This window comes from Musca autumnalis, unplaced genomic scaffold (genome assembly GCF_047663935.1).
Source record: "Musca autumnalis isolate F117 unplaced genomic scaffold, ASM4766393v1 scaffold_1, whole genome shotgun sequence".
In the NCBI taxonomy this organism is placed as follows: Eukaryota; Metazoa; Arthropoda; class Insecta; order Diptera; family Muscidae; genus Musca; species Musca autumnalis.
Window position 1 is genome coordinate 57,523,898 of NW_027411644.1, and position 21,139 is coordinate 57,545,036.

The window sequence follows — 21,139 nt, forward strand, 5'->3', positions numbered from 1 at the left end:
TTGAACCGAATCGGTTGCTCCGTTCGAGAGTTATCGTGCGCACCAGCCAGACAGACGGACAGACAGACAGACGGACGGACATTGCTCAATCGACTCCAATTTGTCTGAAACACATTTCGTCCAAACATACTTGGGGTCTAAAACCATTATTTCGATGAGGCACATTTTGCCCGTATGAAAGTGTATATACCCTCGTTAGCATAAATGCTGAGGGTATAAATATATTTTTATACCCTCAGCATTTAGCATAAATGTATATAAGGGTATATACACTTAGCACAATGGTATATAAGGGTATATACACTTTAATACGGGCAAAATGTGCCTCATCGAAATAATGGTTTTAGACCCCAAGTATGTTTGGACGAAATGTGTTTCAGACAAATTGGAGTCGATTGAGCAATGTCCGTCCGTCTGTCTGTCTCGCTGGCTGGAGCGCACGATAACGCTCGAACGGATGAACCGATTCGGTTCAAATTTTGGCTTTCGTAATATTTTGCCCAAACTTAGTTTAAGTTCGAAGATGGACTATATCGGTCCACTCCTTCCGGTACCTCCCCCACAAAAGTTCGAAAATGTTCGGAAAATTTGTGCGCACGATAACTCTTGAAGGGAGTAACCGATTTGGTCAATACTTTGCTCATCGTAAAATGTGTACCAGACTTAGATAATGTTTCAATATAGACTCAATCGGCCCAATCCTTCGGGTACCTCCCACACAAAATTTCGGAAAAGTTCAGTTTAGGGCCATCTCTCGAATCGCTCTGATTTTTGTTTTAGCAACTTGTATTCACTACCCTTCATACGACGGTATAAGTTTCATTAGGGACAAGTCCATACTTCTTGAGAAAATAGCCTGAAAGTTACAAAAAAGCCCTATGACACCGTGTGTAGTGGTTGGAGCGCAAGATAACTCTAGAACGGATCTGCCGATTCGGTCCAAAATTTGGCCATAGTAATATTTTGTCCAAACATAGTCTAAGTTTGAAGATAATCCATATCGGTCCACTCCCTCAGGTACCTCCCCCACAAAAGTTCAAAAATTTTCGGAAAATTTGTTCATACGGTAACTCTTGAAGGGAGTGGCCGAATTGGTCCACACTTTACACATCCTAATATATCTACTAAATATAGATCAGATTCAAATATGGACAATATTTGTCCAATCCATCCGGTAACTCCCACACAATATTTCGGATAAGTTCACTTTAAGACGTGCTATCGAATCACTTTGATTTTTGTTGAAGCAACTTACATTTGCTGCCTCAATTACGATTGTAAACGTTTTTCACGGGCAAGTCCATACTTCTTGAGCAAACATCCCGAAGGGTGTAAAAACCCCCTATGGCACCATATGTAGTGGCTGAAGATCCACTTCCATAATGGTCAATGTAGATCCATTCCTTTTAGTATCTCCTCCGCAAAACTAATCCTAATGAACATTTTTGTCGGTTAATATTCCCAAAATTTTTAAAAACCCCTAAATACATACGTTTTTTTGGGAAAAAATTGGTTCAATATATAAAGGCTGAGGGTATATCTCTGTCGGCAAAGCCGACTGATACTTGTTTACTTGTTTTATAATTAGATCGCTTTAGTAAAAATACAGGGGGCATGGACGATAATAAATCCTAAACAGCATCAATGGACGAAAATATTCGACAAAGTCCGTATGAGAACAGAAAGGTTACAGACAAAATCAGTAGATACATTTAAAATCCTCCTTGGTTTGACAATGGACCGAAGAAGTGAGGTACAAAGTACCAATTTTTGAATTGTCAAGCATAAAGTCCATATCTAGCTCCTCTGTCTGTAGAAGACTCCTAGAAGGTCTTAAATGTCTCTTAAAGGTCTTCTTTAGACTGGAAGTTTAAAGACGCAATAAAGATAGAATGGAAGACCTCCTGATGACCTCCTATAAATAGAAGACCTTAAAGACCTGAAGGTCTTCTCTAGAAAGAATAGATAGAAGACTTCCTAAATGTCTTCTATAGATAGAAGACTTAAAAAATGTCTTATATAGATAGACGGCCTTATAAAAGGCTTCGATTGATAAAAGACTTCATAAAGGTTTAATATATGTAAATTGATTAGCTCCTAAAGGTTTCCAATATATGCAGGAGTCTCTAAAGATATTTTGTAGTTTAAAGGCTTCTTAAAATCTTTTATAAATTGTCTTTTATAAAAAAAAAAAAACACATCATAAAAGCCTTCTGTCTATAGTGCGCCTTAAGGAGTTAAATGCGTAGAAGGTTTTTAAGGCCTTCTCTAGGTAGACGACCTCCAATTGTCTACTTTAAATTGTCTACTAATCTTCCGTTAAATTTCTCTTCTTTACCTTTACTTTGACGTGGCCCAAAAAACGATTTTTTTTTTTGAAACGCCTACCGCCTAAATTTTTTCCAGCCTTATACTATATGAAATTTGATGGCGATTACTTAACGTTAACCCGTGTCACCAGAGGCATTTTTGTTTCCATAGTAATTTGTATGCGACCGAAGGTGTGTTTTCACGAAAATTCTCTATAATCCGCATTTATGGTCTAATCGTTTTTTAATCGTTCATTGTTGTGGCTTAAAACGAATCCTACAAAAATTTTTGAAAATCGAATAGGTTTTTAATATAGCTACGATAGACCGATATTAGGTAATTTTGGCCCTATATAGCTATATCGAAACCTGATCCGATTTTCACAATAGGACGATTTTAGGTATTTTGGGCCCTATATAGCTATATTGAAATCTGATCCGATTAAACTGTGTAGGATTCGGACAATGAACTGGTAAAAAATTTCAACGATTGCACCATAAATGCGGATTTTAGAGAATTTTCGTGAAATTTCAACTTCAGTCCCATACAAATTACTATGCAAACAAAAATCCCTCTGGCGGCACAGTTTAACGTAAACCGATCGCCATACAATTTTATATAGCTTTAAGGTTTTTGGGTGAAAATAGGCGTTTCAAAAAAATAACTTTGTCGTTTTATTGGGCCATCCTAGTGAACATGACCGGTGCTTTATACGTTATTAGTTAGTTGTTCCCTACTTTATGGTCCCTCTTTGTATAGACATACATGTAAATAAAAGCATTGTGGAACACAAGATACTATATATACCATACATAATATTGCGTATGTATGAATATGCATTTCAACTTCTCGTTGAATGGGAGCCCAGAAATGCTAGAAATAGGCTTTTTAATGGTATGCTGTACACGCATGAAATGTATGTATGTGTATGCCCATTATTGTTGTTGTTTTTGTTGTTGCTTGTATTACAAATAACAGATGCGATGTGTACAAACTACATACAAATGTAGATAGTAGATATTGACATATGTTGAAAATTTGTAGGCATATTGCTTGTTATTATAATACAGTGGTGTAATGAAGCAAGGTGAGATGTTTTCTTCAAAGTGTCGAAATGGTACATTCTCAAATTGGATTGTACCCAATGGACTTTGTGGATGAGTCGTTGGAGTTAATGAGGCCAAATATTAACTGTGCAAATTGAGTATATGTATGTACTAACTATAGGATCAATCAATTCTTCTTAGACCGACCAACATGAAATCATCCCAAAATTCACATAGGGCCTTATTACCTTTAAGCATGATACATATCCCCAAACATCCACACCCAAACAACCAAACACCCAAAATACCCACTCTTGTCTTCCAAACCACTGTTCAATTAACGAAATTATACTAGCACAATAAAGTAATATGTGCCGCAATATTAATGAGTGCTCGCTCAGAGAACCCATGCACACCAACAACAACAATACTAATAACAACAAAAATGAAAATATTTTACTCTAACGTTATTTTGGTTTGAGATGATGCCAAAAAAATTAAAATAGGTAAAAGAAAAGCATTTTGTATGAGTGAGTGAGTGCCACAACAATTAGTTTTGTAGTTACGTTGGCAATAACACACACACTTATGCATCTCCTTAATACATACATAACCAGCAAACCAAAGGTCCGATGTCCGACACGTCTGAACAATTTCGGACGCAACATCGTTCAGATTTCGTTCCGATTTCTAAACGATTTTTCGGGGTGGAAATAGTTCAGATTTTGTACCGATTTCGGAGCGAATGTCGGAAAGAAATTTTCTTTCCGAATTCACAAGGATTTACTTCAGATTTCGTTCCGAAATCGGAGCGAAATCGATCCGATGTCTCTCCGACATTTCGTTCTGAAATTACTTCACTTCATACAACTTTCTTCAAGATATCGTTACGATTTCAGATCCGACATCCGACGTAGAGTCCGAATTTTGTTCCGATTTCGTTACGATGTCGGTACGATTGGTATGCTGGGTATGTACATTAGAGTTGTGACTTTTTTACAACCTCATATCCCAGTATGATACTTTGATGCGTTTTTACCTAAGATAAAATAAAATCTTAATTATAAAGTGATTCGTTAAAAAATCTTCAGCACAAAAAGCTTTTAAAGTTTTTATTTTTCAGATCTTTTGACAATTTTTTGAAGTCACTGTAAGCAGATATTTAATTGAAACGGGGTATAGGGGCACCCGACATAACCAAAATGTCATAACCGTTTGTTTCTGACTAATTTTATCATCGTATATACTACAACAAATACAACTCAACAACAACCACATAGAAATTTGTTTTTGTTTGTAATGTTAGTGTCAAACGTATATCTGAACAAAATAAAGACATGTCTATAAATTATTTGAATTTAAAAAACTAATAATTTTTCACATTTGATTGAATATTTTGGAAAACATGAATTAAAATTCGTTACATTTTCAATTTGAATGTTTCCACATAATTCCACTTAATGCATAATTTCTCGCAGAAAGTAGAATTCTTGCAAAAATGTTTGGGGTCGCTGGAAATTCATTGAAAAAGATGAAGTTGGTTCAATCTTTTGTTTTTGAAATCAAAGAAGCACATGTTTATTAGGGCTTTATTTTTTCAAATTTAACAACATACCTCACATATTAAAAAACGTTGTACCGCCTCTATAAGCGGTATTTTATTGTGCGGCTTGTCGTTCGGACTTGGAGGAGGTTACATATCATTGATATGAAGAAGTCTTTCTGGGAAATAGCTTTTTTTCGGAATGATATATTTTTCCTCCAAAAATATATATCCCTAATGTAAATCGAAATAGAAATAAGTATATAAAATGTCGTATGGAATTTGGCACTAACAAAAAGGTCCTCTTATATATAGAAGACCTCATAGGGTATTTTATGAATAGGAAAACTTATTAGGTCTTCCATAGATTGAAGACCTCATAAGGTCTCCCACATATAGAAGACCTCATAACGTCTTATTCTTAAAAGGCCTCGTATGAAAAGGAGCCCTCTTAACTGGTGACCCCAATTGTAAATCCCAATTAAGCCATTTTTCATGCTTATTGTCCAAGAAACTTGTTTAGTAGATGATTTTTTTTTTTTTCATCTGATAGAGCGCATTTTAATCTACTTTCTGAATTTTTCTTGCTGAAAAATATTACGTAGTTTTCTGGCAATTGACCGTCTGCCAAACCCTGTTTTTATTAAAGCGTTTTGCGGTGCCAACTCAAGCTCGAAAACTAACGAACTGATCGTCATATATTTTTGTATGCTTATTTAGAACATAAAGATCTAGTCCTTCATCGATCGATTTCTTAAAAACATTAGGTTTTACGGAAATGGTGGACCCAAAAATCAAAGTTTCAATTTATGGCTTTAAAAACCTACATTTTCTTGTCATAAAACGGACAAACAAACACATTTTTTAAAAATAAAATCGATCAATGAAGGACTAGTTTTTGATGTCCTTCATAAGCTCACAAAATTATATGACAATCGGTTCATTAGTATTTGAGATAAAGTTGGCACAGTTTTCAAAATGTCATTTCGAGAAAAACACGTTTTAAGTTTCTGCGCTAAATACAAATCACAATCAATTTTTCCCTTTCAACACTCATATCTCAGTCAATTTTGTTGACTTGATATGCTACTTATACTTTAAAATAGGCCAATAATTTTTTTTTTTATTTTCTAAAATTTGCAAGTGGGGGTCACCCCTTAAGGGTCATCAAAAATTGAAGACTATATAGAAGGCGTCAAAATGTACCTATAGACAGAATATATCATAAGATCTTCTATAGATAGAAGACCGCATAACGTCTTCTACAGATTAAAAGCCCCATAAGGGCGTCTACGGAGACCTAATAAGGGTCTTTCATAAATAGAAAACCTCTTCCATAGACAGGAGACTCCCGCTTAAAGATATTTTATAGACACCTCCTACAGGCCTTTAACTGATAGAAGACCACCTAAGGGTCTTCTGTAACTAGTACACCAACTAAAGGTCTTCTTTAGATAGAAGAACTCCTAAAGGTCTTCTATAGATAGAACACCTCCTGAACACAGACAGAGGACCTATTAAGGTATTCTATAGATAGAAAACTTCCTAAAGGTCTTCTATAGATAAAACACCGCACAAAGGTGTGATAAAAGACGTCATAAAAGTCTTTCCAAGGGGTTTAAATAGATATAAGACCTACTAAGGGTCTTCTAGAGATAAACAAGTAAAAAAGTATCAGTCGGCTTTGCCGACACAGGTATACCCTCAGCCTGTGTGAATTGAAACACCTATTTCCCAATAAACTTATTTATTAATTTTGGGCGTATGAAGTTGCCGACAAAGATATGGATTAGGTTAAAATCTCAAAAGATTTGCGAGAGAGGTGCCTAAAAGAATAGACCGACATAGTCCATTGTGGAAGGAGACCTCCCATAGATCTTCTACAGATGAAAGACATCAGAAACGTCATCTAGAGATAGGAGACCACCTTACGGTATTTTATCGAACGGCGTGTCTTAAGACACGACTTGTAGAAAAATACTGTGGAAATGTTGCCAACATGGGCGAGGGGTATTTTGCCACCGTTGAAAATTTGATGTTACCTAGCCTGGGAATCGGGTGCGTGAGGCCCACCTTGACCGAAAATCATGAAAATTTATAATGTAGTGTAGCGTTACGTAAAGCTATTTTAAGGGGTTATGGCCACATATTGAGCATAAAAAATTTTTTTCATGAATTTTTGACAAGAAATCTACCAAACTTTTTAGAAGATTTTTATACCCTCCACTATAATATAGAGGGTATAATTAAATTTGTCATTCCGTTTGAAACACATCGAAATATTCATGGGAGACCCTATAAAGTATATATATTCTTGATCAGGGTAAAATTCTAAGTCGATATAACAATGTCCGTCTGTCCGTCCGTCTGTTGAAATCAACATACAGCTCGCAATTTTTAAGATAGAGCTTTCTAATTTGGTATAGAAGTTTCCATTACTCCTAGGATGTTTGGTATCGCAAATGGGCTCTATTGGTCCACGTTTTGATATAGCCCCCATATAACGGTACAACTCGATTTTCGGTATTTTTAATGTTTTAGCTTCATTATCACACCGGAAGAACTGAAATTTGGTACTTAGTCTTCGTTGGGGGTATACAACTTTCCCCCAGAGTTTTGTTGGTATAGGTCAACCTCTTCATATAGCCCCCATAGAACGGTACCTCCCGATTTTCGGTATTTTGAAAGTTGTGGCCTCAGTATTCCACTGAAATGGCTGAAGTTTGGTATTTAGTCTTCATTTGGAGTATAAAACTTTCGCCCAGAATTTTGTTGGTATAGGTCCACGCCTTCATTTAGCCCCCATAGAACGCTACCTCCCGATGTTTCGGTATTTTGAAGGTTGTGGCCTCAATATTCCTCCGAAATGGCTAAAATTTAGTTTTCGTTGGGGGTATTCAACTTTCCCCTCTAATTTTGTCGGTATAGGTCCACGCCTTCATATAGCCCCGACTGAACGGTACCTCCCGATTTTCGGTATTTTGAAGGTTGTGGCCCCAATATTCCTCCAAACTGGCTGAAATTTAGTGTTAAGTCATCATTTGGGATATAAAACTTCCCACATGAAATTTGTGGGTATAGGTCCACACCTTTATATAGCCCCCGTAGAACGGTACTTCCCGAATTTCGGTAATTTGAAGGTTGTTGATTCAATATTCCACCGAATTGGCTGACATTTGGTGTTTAAGTCTTCATTTGGGGTACAAAACTTTCCATATGAAATTTGTCGGTATAGGTCCTTGCCTTTATATAGCCCCCATAGAACGGTACCTACCGCTTTTCGTAATTCTAAAGGTTGTAACGTCAATGATTGTTTTTTTATAGAGTATGCCTGAAAAGAATTATTCCTTTATCCCACATAGAAGCAAACCTCTTAATTTTTGGTATTTTTTAAGTTTTAGCCACATTATCTTACCGAAATATAGGAAATTGGGTAATTAGTTTTCTTTAATTCTAAAAACTTTCCGCAGGCATTTGTCGGTATAGATAGACGAAATTTGCTGAAATTTGGTAATTAGTCTTCTTCATAAACGAAAGGAAACTAATTGTTCCATTTTACTTCAATATAACTCGTGGTGGAGGGTATAACAAGTTCGGCCCCGACCGAACTTAACGCCGTTCTTACTTGTTTTTCATTTGAAAAGTCACACCTTGAGTTACCTCCTGAATTTTTCTGTTGAAAAATCTTGCATTGTTTTGTGACAAATGCCCGCAGAAACCGTTTTTACTAAAGCAGTTTGCGGTACCTTGTTCTTTAGAGAAACGGAATTAAAATTTTCCATTTAAAACAAATATTAACTGTTAAAATCGAAATTTCGTTTTTAGCGAACAAATTTATAGTTTTCTTTTGCATCCATCAATAGTTTTTTATGTGTCTCGGTTAAGCACAAGATGTGTTACATCTCAGAGATATAACCCAGAATTGCTTTAAAAATTCAATATTTAACCATGTTTACATGGGACCATAAAATCCGAGCTGGATCTGACACAACAAAACCCAACTAGGGTTTTTGTCGTTTGGGTCGGTACTTTCAAAAAATCCACAGCTCAAATTATATGCACAAGGTTATCTTAAAAATGTTGCACAGTGTTATTTTACTGACCGCCCTCCTATGACAATGTCGTCTTTAGACGCATGAGCGCAAGTAAAGATGATGTCGAAAAATTTAACTTTTATTCGTATTGTGGCAAATCTTTCATTCATTGGGGTGAAGCTGGAGACTAGATGATTTAACCTCCGACCAACTACCAGTCCGCAACCAAACTTATGCTTTATGTGATGGTATATCATGGTTATTGTGATGCCTTTCCCAATCCATCGTATTTGTATTTTCAAGTACAGCTACCAATGAGTAAACCGAACCTTCCCTATTAAGAATGCGACCATTGCGAACGTTTGTGGCGATTGTTATACTTCAGAGCGATTTTTTTAACGTTCTTATGTGCCGCGCGTTCACCCAAAAGAACGTTAAAAACTTGAGTAGGTAGCTTCCCATGTGATACCACGGGAAGGTTAGTATCCACTTGAGATTAATGAAGGACCAAGATAAGTCTTGTTCCCATCTTCATGGAATATAATTCACATTTGTATGACAGCTTATCATTCTAGCTGTATAATGTGCAAGAGAATGTGCTACCAATATTTGATACAAGTATACGTATGTGTGTGTGTTGGCATATTTTGTTTATTCTTTTTGCCAGTATTTTAGTAATTATTTCTACTAGACCTTCTGTTTCATCTGCAATTTGTTTTGTTTAAGATTGCGCGATATTTTGTCTTAATATTTTTCACAAAGAATTTGGGAGGTTTTTGTTTTGATTTTGCATCTTTTTTTTAAGAAACATAAATAAAACAAAAACACACGAGCAACAATAACAATAATGGATAACGGAAAGAAAAACAAATATATGCACAAGGTGGTGCTGATGGTGGTTCGATCGATCGACAAGTGAAATGGAATTAAAAAAACAATAACGGGCTTCTTCTCTTGCGAGAGCGAACATTTTCCAAAATTTTCCTCATTAAAGATAAATGTACTTAATTTTAAAAAGGGCCTCTAAAATAGCAGTTTGCTGGAATGAGAGAAAGAGCGAGAGAGGCAGACATATGTTTAAAGAATATATTTGTTTTTTTTTTTTGGTATTCATTTTCAAATATTGCAGTAACCAAAACATAAATTGTGAAATATATTGATGAAATTTACAAATACAGTTGTTGCGTTTTTTCAACATCAGCCACCGCCACTTCTTCTTTATCTCCTTTCAAACATACCATTCTTTTGTTTGTTTAGAATGTGTTTTTTTGTTAAACATTTTTCCACTTTTCTTTTGTTTGGTTTTAATAATGGTTTTGCTCGCCCCATTGCCATAGAAATGGTTTTTCTTCATAACAAGATGTGCTAACACTGGACTACAGGAAATTTGGATGTTCTTTAGATAGAAGACCTCCAGAAGGTATTTATATAGAAGACTTTCCGAAAATCTTCAAAAGATGCAAGACCTGTCAAAGGTCTTTTATAAACAGAAGACCTTTTAAATGTTTTTTAGATATAATCCTTACGGATTTTTATAGACTGACGACTTCCTAAGGGTCGTCTACAGGAAAAGTCCTCCTTTAGGTCTTTTAGTGATACGAAACATTCTGCAGATTTTCCATAGAAATTCGTTGTCCTAACCGTCTTCTATCAGCAGGAGACCTCTAAAGATATTCTATTCGTATGAAACCTCAGAAAGGTCTTCTATGGACTATTTATATAGGAGGAGTATTAAAGGTTTTCTAAAGACTGAAGATCTCGTAAAGGGCTTCTATGCATAGAAGAATTCCAGAAGTCTTCCAAATGACACCTCATAAAGATCTTCTACAGCTTGAAGACCTTCCTAAAGTCTTCTGCGGAAGAAGAAGATAGAAGACATTAGGAACTCCATAAATAGAAGAACTGCTAAAAGCCTTCTGCAAATAGAAGATCTCGTAAAGGTCTTCTACAGATAGAAAACTTCCTTAAAGTCTTATACAGATAGAATACCTACCAGTCTTCTACAGATAGAACATCTCTACCAGATTGAAGACCTTCTAAATGACTTCTCTATGTGGAAGACCTTCTATAGAAAGAAAGGGGGCTTCTATAGACCCTTTCTGAAAGAAGGGGTGCTTTAATGGACCCTTTCTAAAAGAAAAGATGCTTCTGCAGGCCCTTTCTGAAAGAAAGGTTGCTTCTATAGACCCTTTCTGAAAGAAAGGTTGCTTCTATAGACCCTTTCTGAAAGAAAGGTTGCTTCTATAGACCCTTTCTGAAATTTCTTTCAGAAAATCCTTTCTATAAATCCCTTCTGAAAGAAAGGGAGCTTCTATGGACCCTTTCCGAAAGAAAGGGTGCTTCTGCAGACCCTATCTCAAAGAAAGGTTGCTTCTGAAAAAAACCTTTCTGAAAGAAGGGTTGCTTCTATAGAACCTTTCTGAATGAAAGGGTGCTTCTATAGACCATCTCTGAAAGAAAGGGTGCTTCTATAGACCCTTTCTGAAAGAAATAGTGCTTTTATAGATCTTTCTGAAAGAACGTGTGCTTCTATAGACCCTTTCCGAAAGAAAGGGTACTTCTACAGACCTCTTCTGAAAGAATGAGTGCTTCTACAGACCCTTTCTAAAAGAAAGTCTATGGACCCTTTCCGAAAGAAAGGGTGCTTCTATAGACCATCTCTGAAAGAAAGGGTGCTTCTATAGACCATCTCTGAAAGAAAGGGTGCTTCTATAGACCATCTCTGAAAGAAAGGGTGCTTCTATAGACCATCTCTGAAAGAAAGGGTGCTTCTATAGACCATCTCTGAAAGAAAGGGTGCCTCTATAGACCATCTCTGAATGAAAGGGTGCTTCTATAGACCATCTCTGAAAGAAAGGGTGCTTCTATAGACCATCTCTGAAAGAAAGGGTGCTTCTATAGACCAACTCTGAAAGAAAGGGTGCTTCTATAGACCATCTCTGAAAGAAAGGGTGCTTCTATAGACCATCTCTGAAAGAAAGGGTGCTTCTGCAGACCCTATCTCAAAGAAAGGTTGCTTCTGAAAAAAACCTTTCTGAAAGAAGGGTTGCTTCTATAGAACCTTTCTGAATGAAAGGGTGCTTCTATAGACCATCTCTGAAAGAAAGGGTGCTTCTGCAGACACTCTCTGAAAGAAAGGGTGCTTCTATAGACTCTCTCCGAAAGAAAGTGTGCTTCTATAGACCCTTTCTGAAATTTCTTTCAGAAAATCCTTTCTATAAATCCTTTCTGAAAGAAAGGGAGCTTCTATGGACCCTTTCCGAAAGAAAGGGTGCTTCTACAGACCCTTTCTAAAAGAGAGGGTGCTTCTACAGACCCTTTCTAAAGGAAAGGGTGCTTCTACAGACCCTTTCCGAAAGGAAGTGTGTTTCTATAGACCCTTTCTGAAAGAAATAGTGCTTTTATAGATCTTTCTGAAAGAACGTGTGCTTCTATAGACCCTTTCCGAAAGAAAGGGTACTTCTACAGACCTCTTCTGAAAGAATGAGTGCTTCTACAGACCCTTTCTAAAAGAAAGTCTATGGACCCTTTCCGAAAGAAAGGGTGCTTCTATAGACCATCTCTGAAAGAAAGGGTGCTTCTATAGACCATCTCTGAAAGAAAGGGTGCTTCTATAGACCATCTCTGAAAGAAAGGGTGCTTCTATAGACCATCTCTGAAAGAAAGGGTGCTTCTATAGACCATCTCTGAAAGAAAGGGTGCTTCTATAGACCATCTCTGAAAGAAAGGGTGCTTCTATAGACCATCTCTGAAAGAAAGGGTGCTTCTATAGACCAACTCTGAAAGAAAGGGTGCTTCTATAGACCATCTCTGAAAGAAAGGGTGCTTCTATAGACCATCTCTGAAAGAAAGGGTGCTTCTATAGACCATCTCTGAAAGAAAGGGTGCTTCTATAGACCATCTCTGAAAGAAAGGGTGCTTCTATAGACCATCTCTGAAAGAAAGGGTGCTTCTATAGACCATCTCTGAAAGAAAGGGTGCTTCTACCCCATCTCTGAAAGAAAGGGTGCTTCTACCCCATATCTGAAAGAAAGGGTGCTTCTATAGACCATCTCTGACAGAAAGGGTGCTTCTATAGACCATCTCTGAAAGAAAGGGTGCTTCTATAGACCATCTCTGAAAGAAAGGGTGCTTCTACAGTCCCTTTCTGAAAGAAAGGGTGCTTCTACAGTCCCTTTCTGAAAGAAATGGTGCTTCTATAGATCTTTCTGAAAGAACGTGTGCTTCTACAGACCTTTTCTGAAAGAAAGAGTGCTTCTACAGACTTTTTCTTAAAGAAAGTCTATGGACTATGGAAAGGCTGCTTCTATAGACTATCTCTGAAAGAAAGGGTGCTTCTATAGACCATCTCTGAAAGAAAGGGTGCTTCTATAGACCATCTCTGAAAGAAAGGGTGCTTCTATAGACCATCTCTGAAAGAAAGGGTGCTTCTATAGACCATCTCTGAAAGAAAGGGTGCTTCTATAGACCATCTCTGAAAGAAAGGGTGCTTCTATAGACCATCTCTGAAAGAAAGGGTGCTTCTATAGACCATCTCTGAAAGAAAGGGTGCTTCTATAGACCATCTTTGAAAGAAAGGGTGCTTCTATAGACCATCTCTGAAAGAAAGGGTGCTTCTATAGACCATCTCTGAAAGAAAGGGTGCTTCTATAGACCATCTCTGAAAGAAAGGGTGCTTCTATAGACCATCTCTGAAAGAAAGGGTGCTTCTATAGACCATCTCTGAAAGAAAGGGTGCTTCTATAGACCATCTCTGAAAGAAAGGGTGCTTCTATAGACCATCTCTGAAAGAAAGGGTGCTTCTATAAACCATCTCTGAAAGAAAGGGTGCTTCTATAGACCATCTCTGAAAGAAAGGGTGCTTCTATAGACCATCTCTGAAAGAAAGGGTGCTTCTACCCCATCTCTGAAAGAAAGGGTGCTTCTACCCCATATCTGAAAGAAAGGGTGCTTCTATAGACCATCTCTGACAGAAAGGGTGCTTCTATAGACCATCTCTGAAAGAAAGGGTGCTTCTATAGACCATCTCTGAAAGAAAGGGTGCTTCTACAGTCCCTTTCTGAAAGAAAGGGTGCTTCTACAGTCCCTTTCTGAAAGAAATGGTGCTTCTATAGATCTTTCTGAAAGAACGTGTGCTTCTACAGACCTTTTCTGAAAGAAAGAGTGCTTCTACAGACTTTTTCTTAAAGAAAGTCTATGGACTATGGAAAGGCTGCTTCTATAGACTATCTCTGAAAGAAAGGGTGCTTCTATAGACCATCTCTGAAAGAAAGGGTGCTTCTATAGACCATCTCTGAAAGAAAGGGTGCTTCTATAGACCATCTCTGAAAGAAAGGGTGCTTCTATAGACCATCTCTGAAAGAAAGGGTGCTTCTATAGACCATCTCTGAAAGAAAGGGTGCTTCTATAGACCATCTCTGAAAGAAAGGGTGCTTCTATAGACCATCTCTGAAAGAAAGGGTGCTTCTATAGACCATCTCTGAAAGAAAGGGTGCTTCTATAGACCATCTCTGAAAGAAAGGATGCTTCTATAGACCATCTCTGAAAGAAAGGGTGCTTCTATAGACCATCTCTGAAAGAAAGGGTGCTTCTATAGACCATCTCTGAAAGAAAGGGTGCTTCTATAGACCATCTCTGAAAGAAAGGGTGCTTCTATAGACCATCTCTGAAAGAAAGGGTGCTTCTATAGACCATCTCTGAAAGAAAGGGTGCTTCTATAGACCATCTCTGAAAGAAAGGGTGCTTCTATAGACCATCTCTGAAAGAAAGGGTGCTTCTATAGACCATCTCTGAAAGAAAGGGTGCTTCTATAGACCATCTCTGAAAGAAAGGGTGCTTCTATAGACCATCTCTGAAAGAAAGGGTGCTTCTATAGACCATCTCTGAAAGAAAGGGTGCTTCTATATACCATCTCTGAAAGAAAGGGTGCTTCTATAGACCATCTCTGAAAGAAAGGGTGCTTCTATAGACCATCTCTGAAAGAAAGGGTGCTTCTATAGACCATCTCTGAAAGAAAGGGTGCTTCTATAGACCATCTCTGAAAGAAAGGGTGCTTCTATAGACCATCTCTGAAAGAAAGGGTGCTTCTATAGACCATCTCTGAAAGAAAGGGTGCTTCTATAGACCATCTCTGAAAGAAAGGGTGCTTCTATAGACCATCTCTGAAAGAAAGGGTGCTTCTATAGACCATCTCTGAAAGAAAGGGTGCTTCTATAGACCATCTCTGAAAGAAAGGGTGCTTCTATAGACCATCTCTGAAAGAAAGGGTGCTTCTATAGACCATCTCTGAAAGAAAGGGTGCTTCTATAGACCATCTCTGAAAGAAAGGGTGCTTCTATAGACCATCTCTGAAAGAAAGGGTGCTTCTATAGACCTTCTCTGAAAGAAAGGGTGCTTCTACAGACCATCTCTGAAAGAAAGGGTGCTTCTATAGACCATCTCTGAAAGAAAGGGTGCTTCTATAGACCATCTCTGAAAGAAAGGGTGCTTCTATAGACCATCTCTGAAAGAAAGGGTGCTTCTATAGACCATCTCTGAAAGAAAGGGTGCTTCTATAGACCATCTCTGAAAGAAAGGGTGCTTCTATAGACCATCTCTGAAAGAAAGGGTGCTTCTATAGACCATCTCTGAAAGAAAGGGTGCTTCTATAGACCATCTCTGAAAGAAAGGGTGCTTCTATAGACCATCTCTGAAAGAAAGGGTGCTTCTATAGACCATCTCTGAAAGAAAGGGTGCTTCTATAGACCATCTCTGAAAGAAAGGGTGCTTCTATAGACCATCTCTGAAAGAAAGGGTGCTTCTATAGACCATCTCTGAAAGAAAGGGTGCTTCTATAGACCATCTCTGAAAGAAAGGGTGCTTCTATAGACCATCACTGAAAGAAAGGGTGCTTCTATAGACCATCTCTGAAAGAAAGGGTGCTTCTATAGACCATCTCTGAAAGAAAGGGTGCTTCTATAGACCATCTCTGAAAGAAAGGGTGCTTCTATAGACCATCTCTGAAAGAAAGGGTGCTTCTATAGACCATCTCCGAAAGAAAGGGTGCTTCTATAGACCATCTCTGAAAGAAAGGGTGCTTCTATAGACCATCTCTGAAAGAAAGGGTGCTTCTATAGACCATCTCTGAAAGAAAGGGTGCTTCTATAGACCATCTCTGAAAGAAAGGGTGCTTCTATAGACCATCTCTGAAAGAAAGGGTGCTTCTATAGACCATCTCTGAAAGAAAGGGTGCTTCTATAGACCATCTCTGAAAGAAAGGGTGCTTCTATAGACCATCTCTGAAAGAAAGGGTGCTTCTATAGACCATCTCTGAAAGAAAGGGTGCTTCTATAGACCATCTCTGAAAGAAAGGGTGCTTCTATAGACCATCTCTGAAAGAAAGGGTGCTTCTATAGACCATCTCTGAAAGAAAGGGTGCTTCTATAGACCATCTCTGAAAGAAAGGGTGCTTCTATAGACCATCTCTGAAAGAAAGGGTGCTTCTATAGACCATCTCTGAAAGAAAGGGTGCTTCTATAGACCATCTCTGAAAGAAAGGGTGCTTCTATAGACCATCTCTGAAAGAAAGGGTGCTTCTATAGACCATCTCTGAAAGAAAGGGTGCTTCTACAGACCATCTCTGAAAGAAAGGGTGCTTCTACAGACCATCTCTGAAAGAAAGGGTGCTTCTATAGACCATCTCTGAAAGAAAGGGTGCTTCTATAGAATTTAAAAAAAATTTAAAATTTCCCCCCAAACAAATCTTTAGTAAACTTGTGTATTTTATTTTCATCCTCTTTCATTGTCATTTTCTTCCTCTCGTTTTTTGTTTATTTCATTTTCTTGAATTTATCTTTTTGTTAATTTTCTTTTTGTGTGTTTTTTTTTCACTTTTTGCTATTTTCAGATCACTATGGAAAAACGACGTAATACATTGGATCGTTTTCAACGTTTAGGTTTTGGCCGCAAATCATCGCCAAGCACAACAAACGTGTCCAACAAAAATTCGACAGCCGCGACAGCAGCAACGCCGGCAGCCGATACGTGTGGCAGCACTTCGAAACAACGCAAATCATCCGAGAAAACTGAACGGTTGCGTGAACTTACTGAATTGTTGAGAGTGGGCGGCGGTAATGGTGGTGGTGGCGGCGGTCGTAGTTCTTCGCCAACCCCACCCCCTGTACCACCGCCAAGAAAACAACGTTCCTCGACACCATCATCGGCCTCTACAAGTTTTGATAAGGCGGATGCCAGTGAAAAATCATCACCTTCAACGTCACTTTTGTTGGCGGAAAACTCGGCCAATAACAACAGCAACAACAATTGCCTTAGTGGCAGCCATAGTTGCAGTGACAACCACAACAACAATAACGAACCAATTCTGTCATTCATGTCGACGCATTCCGATGATATATTGCTAATGGATCAAGATGAGCCAAGTAAAACCTCACGACCACTGCGCCACCTAAAGAAACAAATCTCCATGGAATCGGGGGTGGTGCTGGAGGAGAAGGGCATCGAGCAATTAAATGTAAACAATGCCAAATACTCATCACTGTCGGCCTCGACAACACCGCTGGCCTCTCCCACCAACCTAAAGAGCAACGCATCGCTCTCCAATTTGGAAGTGTTGCTAATGAAACGTGAATCGAAATCTCCGCCACCAGCCGCCTCGGTCGGCCTACTTGAGTGTCTGTCAGAAGATGAAAGTGCCACAGCCAAGGCAAATAGCAGTACGCATACTGCAACGAAAGCAACCAAATTGAAAGTGCCGCGCACGGAACGCCACGGTACCAACAACAGCAGCAGCAATCCCAAGGGAATGCCATTTCGTTCGGCATCGTTTTCGCAAATCGATTATTCGGCGGGTAAATACAAGAAATCGGCTCTTAGTGCATTACGCGATCGTTTGAGACGTGATAAAACGGTAGATGGGTCAAGCCCCACTACATCTTCGTCAATATTTAATAGTGTTGTGGACAGTTTAACGTGGCCAAGAAAAAAGGTCGAAGAGAAGTACAGCGAAAAGGTGGAGGAAGAGGAGGAAAATCCGCCGCCAACAGCGGAAGTTCCACCGGTGAAAAAGGAGCCCGATTGGATTTACATACCCTTGAAACAAAAATCCGACTTAAGTATTAATTTGTGTTATGGTCAGGACAAAAGTTTAGAGGACGTCATGGAATCACCAGAGCTAATGCCCGAAGAGGAGGTGTTTTTGGCAGATACAATACATGAACTGCCGGAGGATGGTGATAAACTGGAGGCGGCCAGTGTGGTGACAATACAGGCCAGTCATGCGAAGATGGAGTCGCTGACAGATACCATCCAGTCGGATAATGATTATGTGATTGATGAGTCTCAGGTCCCAGTCACAGTGGGGGCTAGCAATTTGGAGGAAGCCAAATCAGACTGCCAAGAAGAAAATGAGACACCATCCACACCACAATCACCCAATGCGGCAGAGAATGATCCCCTTGCTCCCAATTTGGCAACCCTAATGGAGGAACAAATTCCCCTGGAATCACCTCCAGACAATTTCCTGCAAACAGCTACCACTTGTCTGATACCTGTACCGGTATATGAATGTGCAGCCCAAGAATGGGGTTTGGAAAACCCTCCTCAGGAGTGGGAGGAAGTTGCTCCCGAAGAATTCATAATACTGCCGGAGACCATAGAACCCTTGGTAACCTTGGAACAGTGCAACATTGAAAAACCTGAAACCAAAACCGACAGTGAAACGGTACCCACCATCTCTGTACGACGATCTTCCGATGAAATGGATGACAGTGAATTGTTAAGGAAAAAAGAAGAATCTCCTGATAAATCCTCCAAGTCGGATGAAAGTGAATGCCAAGACAGTAAAAATGTTATAGACGTTGACAATGAAAATCGTTCCTCTTTGGATAACATACCCACACGCCACAGTTCAGATGATCGTCGTAAGGCTGACATGTCAACCCGACGCAAGGGTATTTACATAGAAAATTGGCAGGAGCCATCAGATGCTACCGACGGGGTACCCCACAAATCTCTGGCCTTGGATATATCCATTGCCAATTTGAATGCCATAAAACCAGACTCTTCCGAGGATGATATGATGTACATCAACAGTCCCATAACCGATGACAACAAAACGCCGGCATCGTTATATTCATTCGATTTAAATACCCCTGAATCAGAATATCGCCACTCTCCCGTTTGGTCTAAGAATCCTATGATGTCTAGTTTTAGTTGTCAAAGCTCGGAGGAAAAAGATGATCCACCCTTGGCCTCACCACCAGTGTCTTTGAGTACTTCACACATTAGTCTGCCGCGTCAACATAAAAGTTTTCCGTTTTTACGTAACGATTCGGTGTCGGATAATGAAAGTGATCGCACCCCACCACCAAGAGATCGTAACAGCCCCGGTGCTGGTGATCATGATTTTAAACGTTTCTCAAAACGTCCTCTACGCGGTCCATATGGACAAATGTTGGAGGCGGAAATGAAGAAGCCGCAAAAGAAACATTTCGAAGAGATTCTCGAAGAGCTGAGAGAGGATAATGGGTAAGTTTGAAGTGCATAATGAATGATTAAGATGTATGGTTTATTGGATGACAAAGTGCCAAGTTCGTGGAGATATATTGTGGAAGAAGAAGATAATGTGACAAGGAAAATATGTACGAAGGTCAGCGTTTGTTGGGACTGAAAAAATACTCGCTGGATCTCAGCATATTTCTACTGGAAGTTAGTTGTTGGAGATTACGGAAGTAGGGGAATTAAATATTTTATAGACAGTTTCGACGCCGCACAGTGATTCAGATACGTCTTTTATTGGAAAAAATTGTGTAGCTGTAGAATAAATATTTTTAATATCTATGGGATTTTTTTTTTTTGATGTCGGCAATGGTCCGTTTGGCGACTTTGTATGTTATATAAAAGGTACAAAAATGAGTAGACGTCATAAACTCAAAATTTTTTCTTAAGATGGATAGCTTTATCTGTTTCTCTATGCATCAGGTGTGGGGCTTTTATTACGTAGTATCGGCTTTTATTAGATAGTATCGTACTTATCAATTTCGTCATCAGATTTTTGTGACTCGACTAATTCAACTGTGAAAGGTTTGTCATCTACAAACCTTTACAGCTATCTCTGCAATGATATAAGATGCCATGTAGAACTCACCTTAGGATATTTTTCCTCGATCGTAAGTTGAGGAAAGAAGGAGACTACTAAGTGCGTGGCTCGACGTTCAATACCCATACTTTTTGAAAATATGCCGCAAGAGAGAGAGAAAGACAAAGATTTTACACTAATAAACCTCAAAACTGTAAAAAAAAATGGTTATTTATATAACACGGTGTTCTTAATTCAAATTTAAATGGAAGGTGCTTACACCTAGGAAGTTTTTGCGGATTCTGAAACTACAATGTTCATAGATGAAAAAAATCAAAAAAAAAAAAAAAAAAAAATCGGCGGAGCGCTTTTTAAATAAATAGTGATTCAAGTTGTCATTTTTAGGGGTTGTTCAGGTTTTCAGGATTGAAGAAAATGTTGTAGCTATGAAAATTCTCTACCAGATTGACCTTTACGGTATTTTCGTAGGTTTTACCATTTTTGAGATATTGAAGTTCAAATTGGGACAATGCACTGACTGTATCGACCCTTTATAAAACAATGTCATGAAGGGTGCGCCTTAACTAACTTTTATTGAAAACCGCTTACACAGGAGAAGTTTTTGTGTATTCTGAAACAGCAATGTTCATAGATAAGAAAAATCCAAAAACAAGAAAAAAACGCTGTAGGGATTTTTAAATAAATCGCGGTCAAAATTCACATTTTAGGTGTTTTTTAGGTTTTTACGATATTGCTTGGAACCACAAGTCCAATTGAAATGGAGCTAAAGAAAATGTTGTAGCTGTGAAAATTCTGTACAGGATTGACGTTTATGATTTGTTGTCAGGCTGTACCATTTTTAAGATAAAGAAGCTCAGTTTACATTTACAGGTTTTTTGTTAGGGTTTCGCGATTTTGCTTGAATACGGCAAGTCTTATCGGCATGGGACCTAAGAAAATTATAGCTGTGAAAACTCTCTACAAGACTGGCTTATGTAATTTTTCCTAGGTTGTACCATTTTTTAGATATATAAGTTTAAGTTGGGAAATTGCAGTCATGACATTGTTTTATAAGGAGACGATACAGAATTGAATTGAATTTGAATTGTCCCAATTTCAACTTCTATATCTC

The 21,139-nt window shown here is 38.4% G+C and overlaps 1 protein-coding gene across 1 annotated transcript in view; it reads left to right on the forward strand.

Moving 5' to 3' along the window:
- LOC141398150 (rho guanine nucleotide exchange factor 17) overlaps positions 1-21,139 on the forward strand; it is a 443,900-nt gene that overhangs the window by 314,357 nt on the left and 108,404 nt on the right. The window contains exon 7 of the mRNA XM_073975385.1: positions 16,819-19,457. Coding sequence (XP_073831486.1) covers positions 16,819-19,457 — 2,639 coding nt within the window. The remainder of the gene's footprint in view (positions 1-16,818; positions 19,458-21,139) is intronic.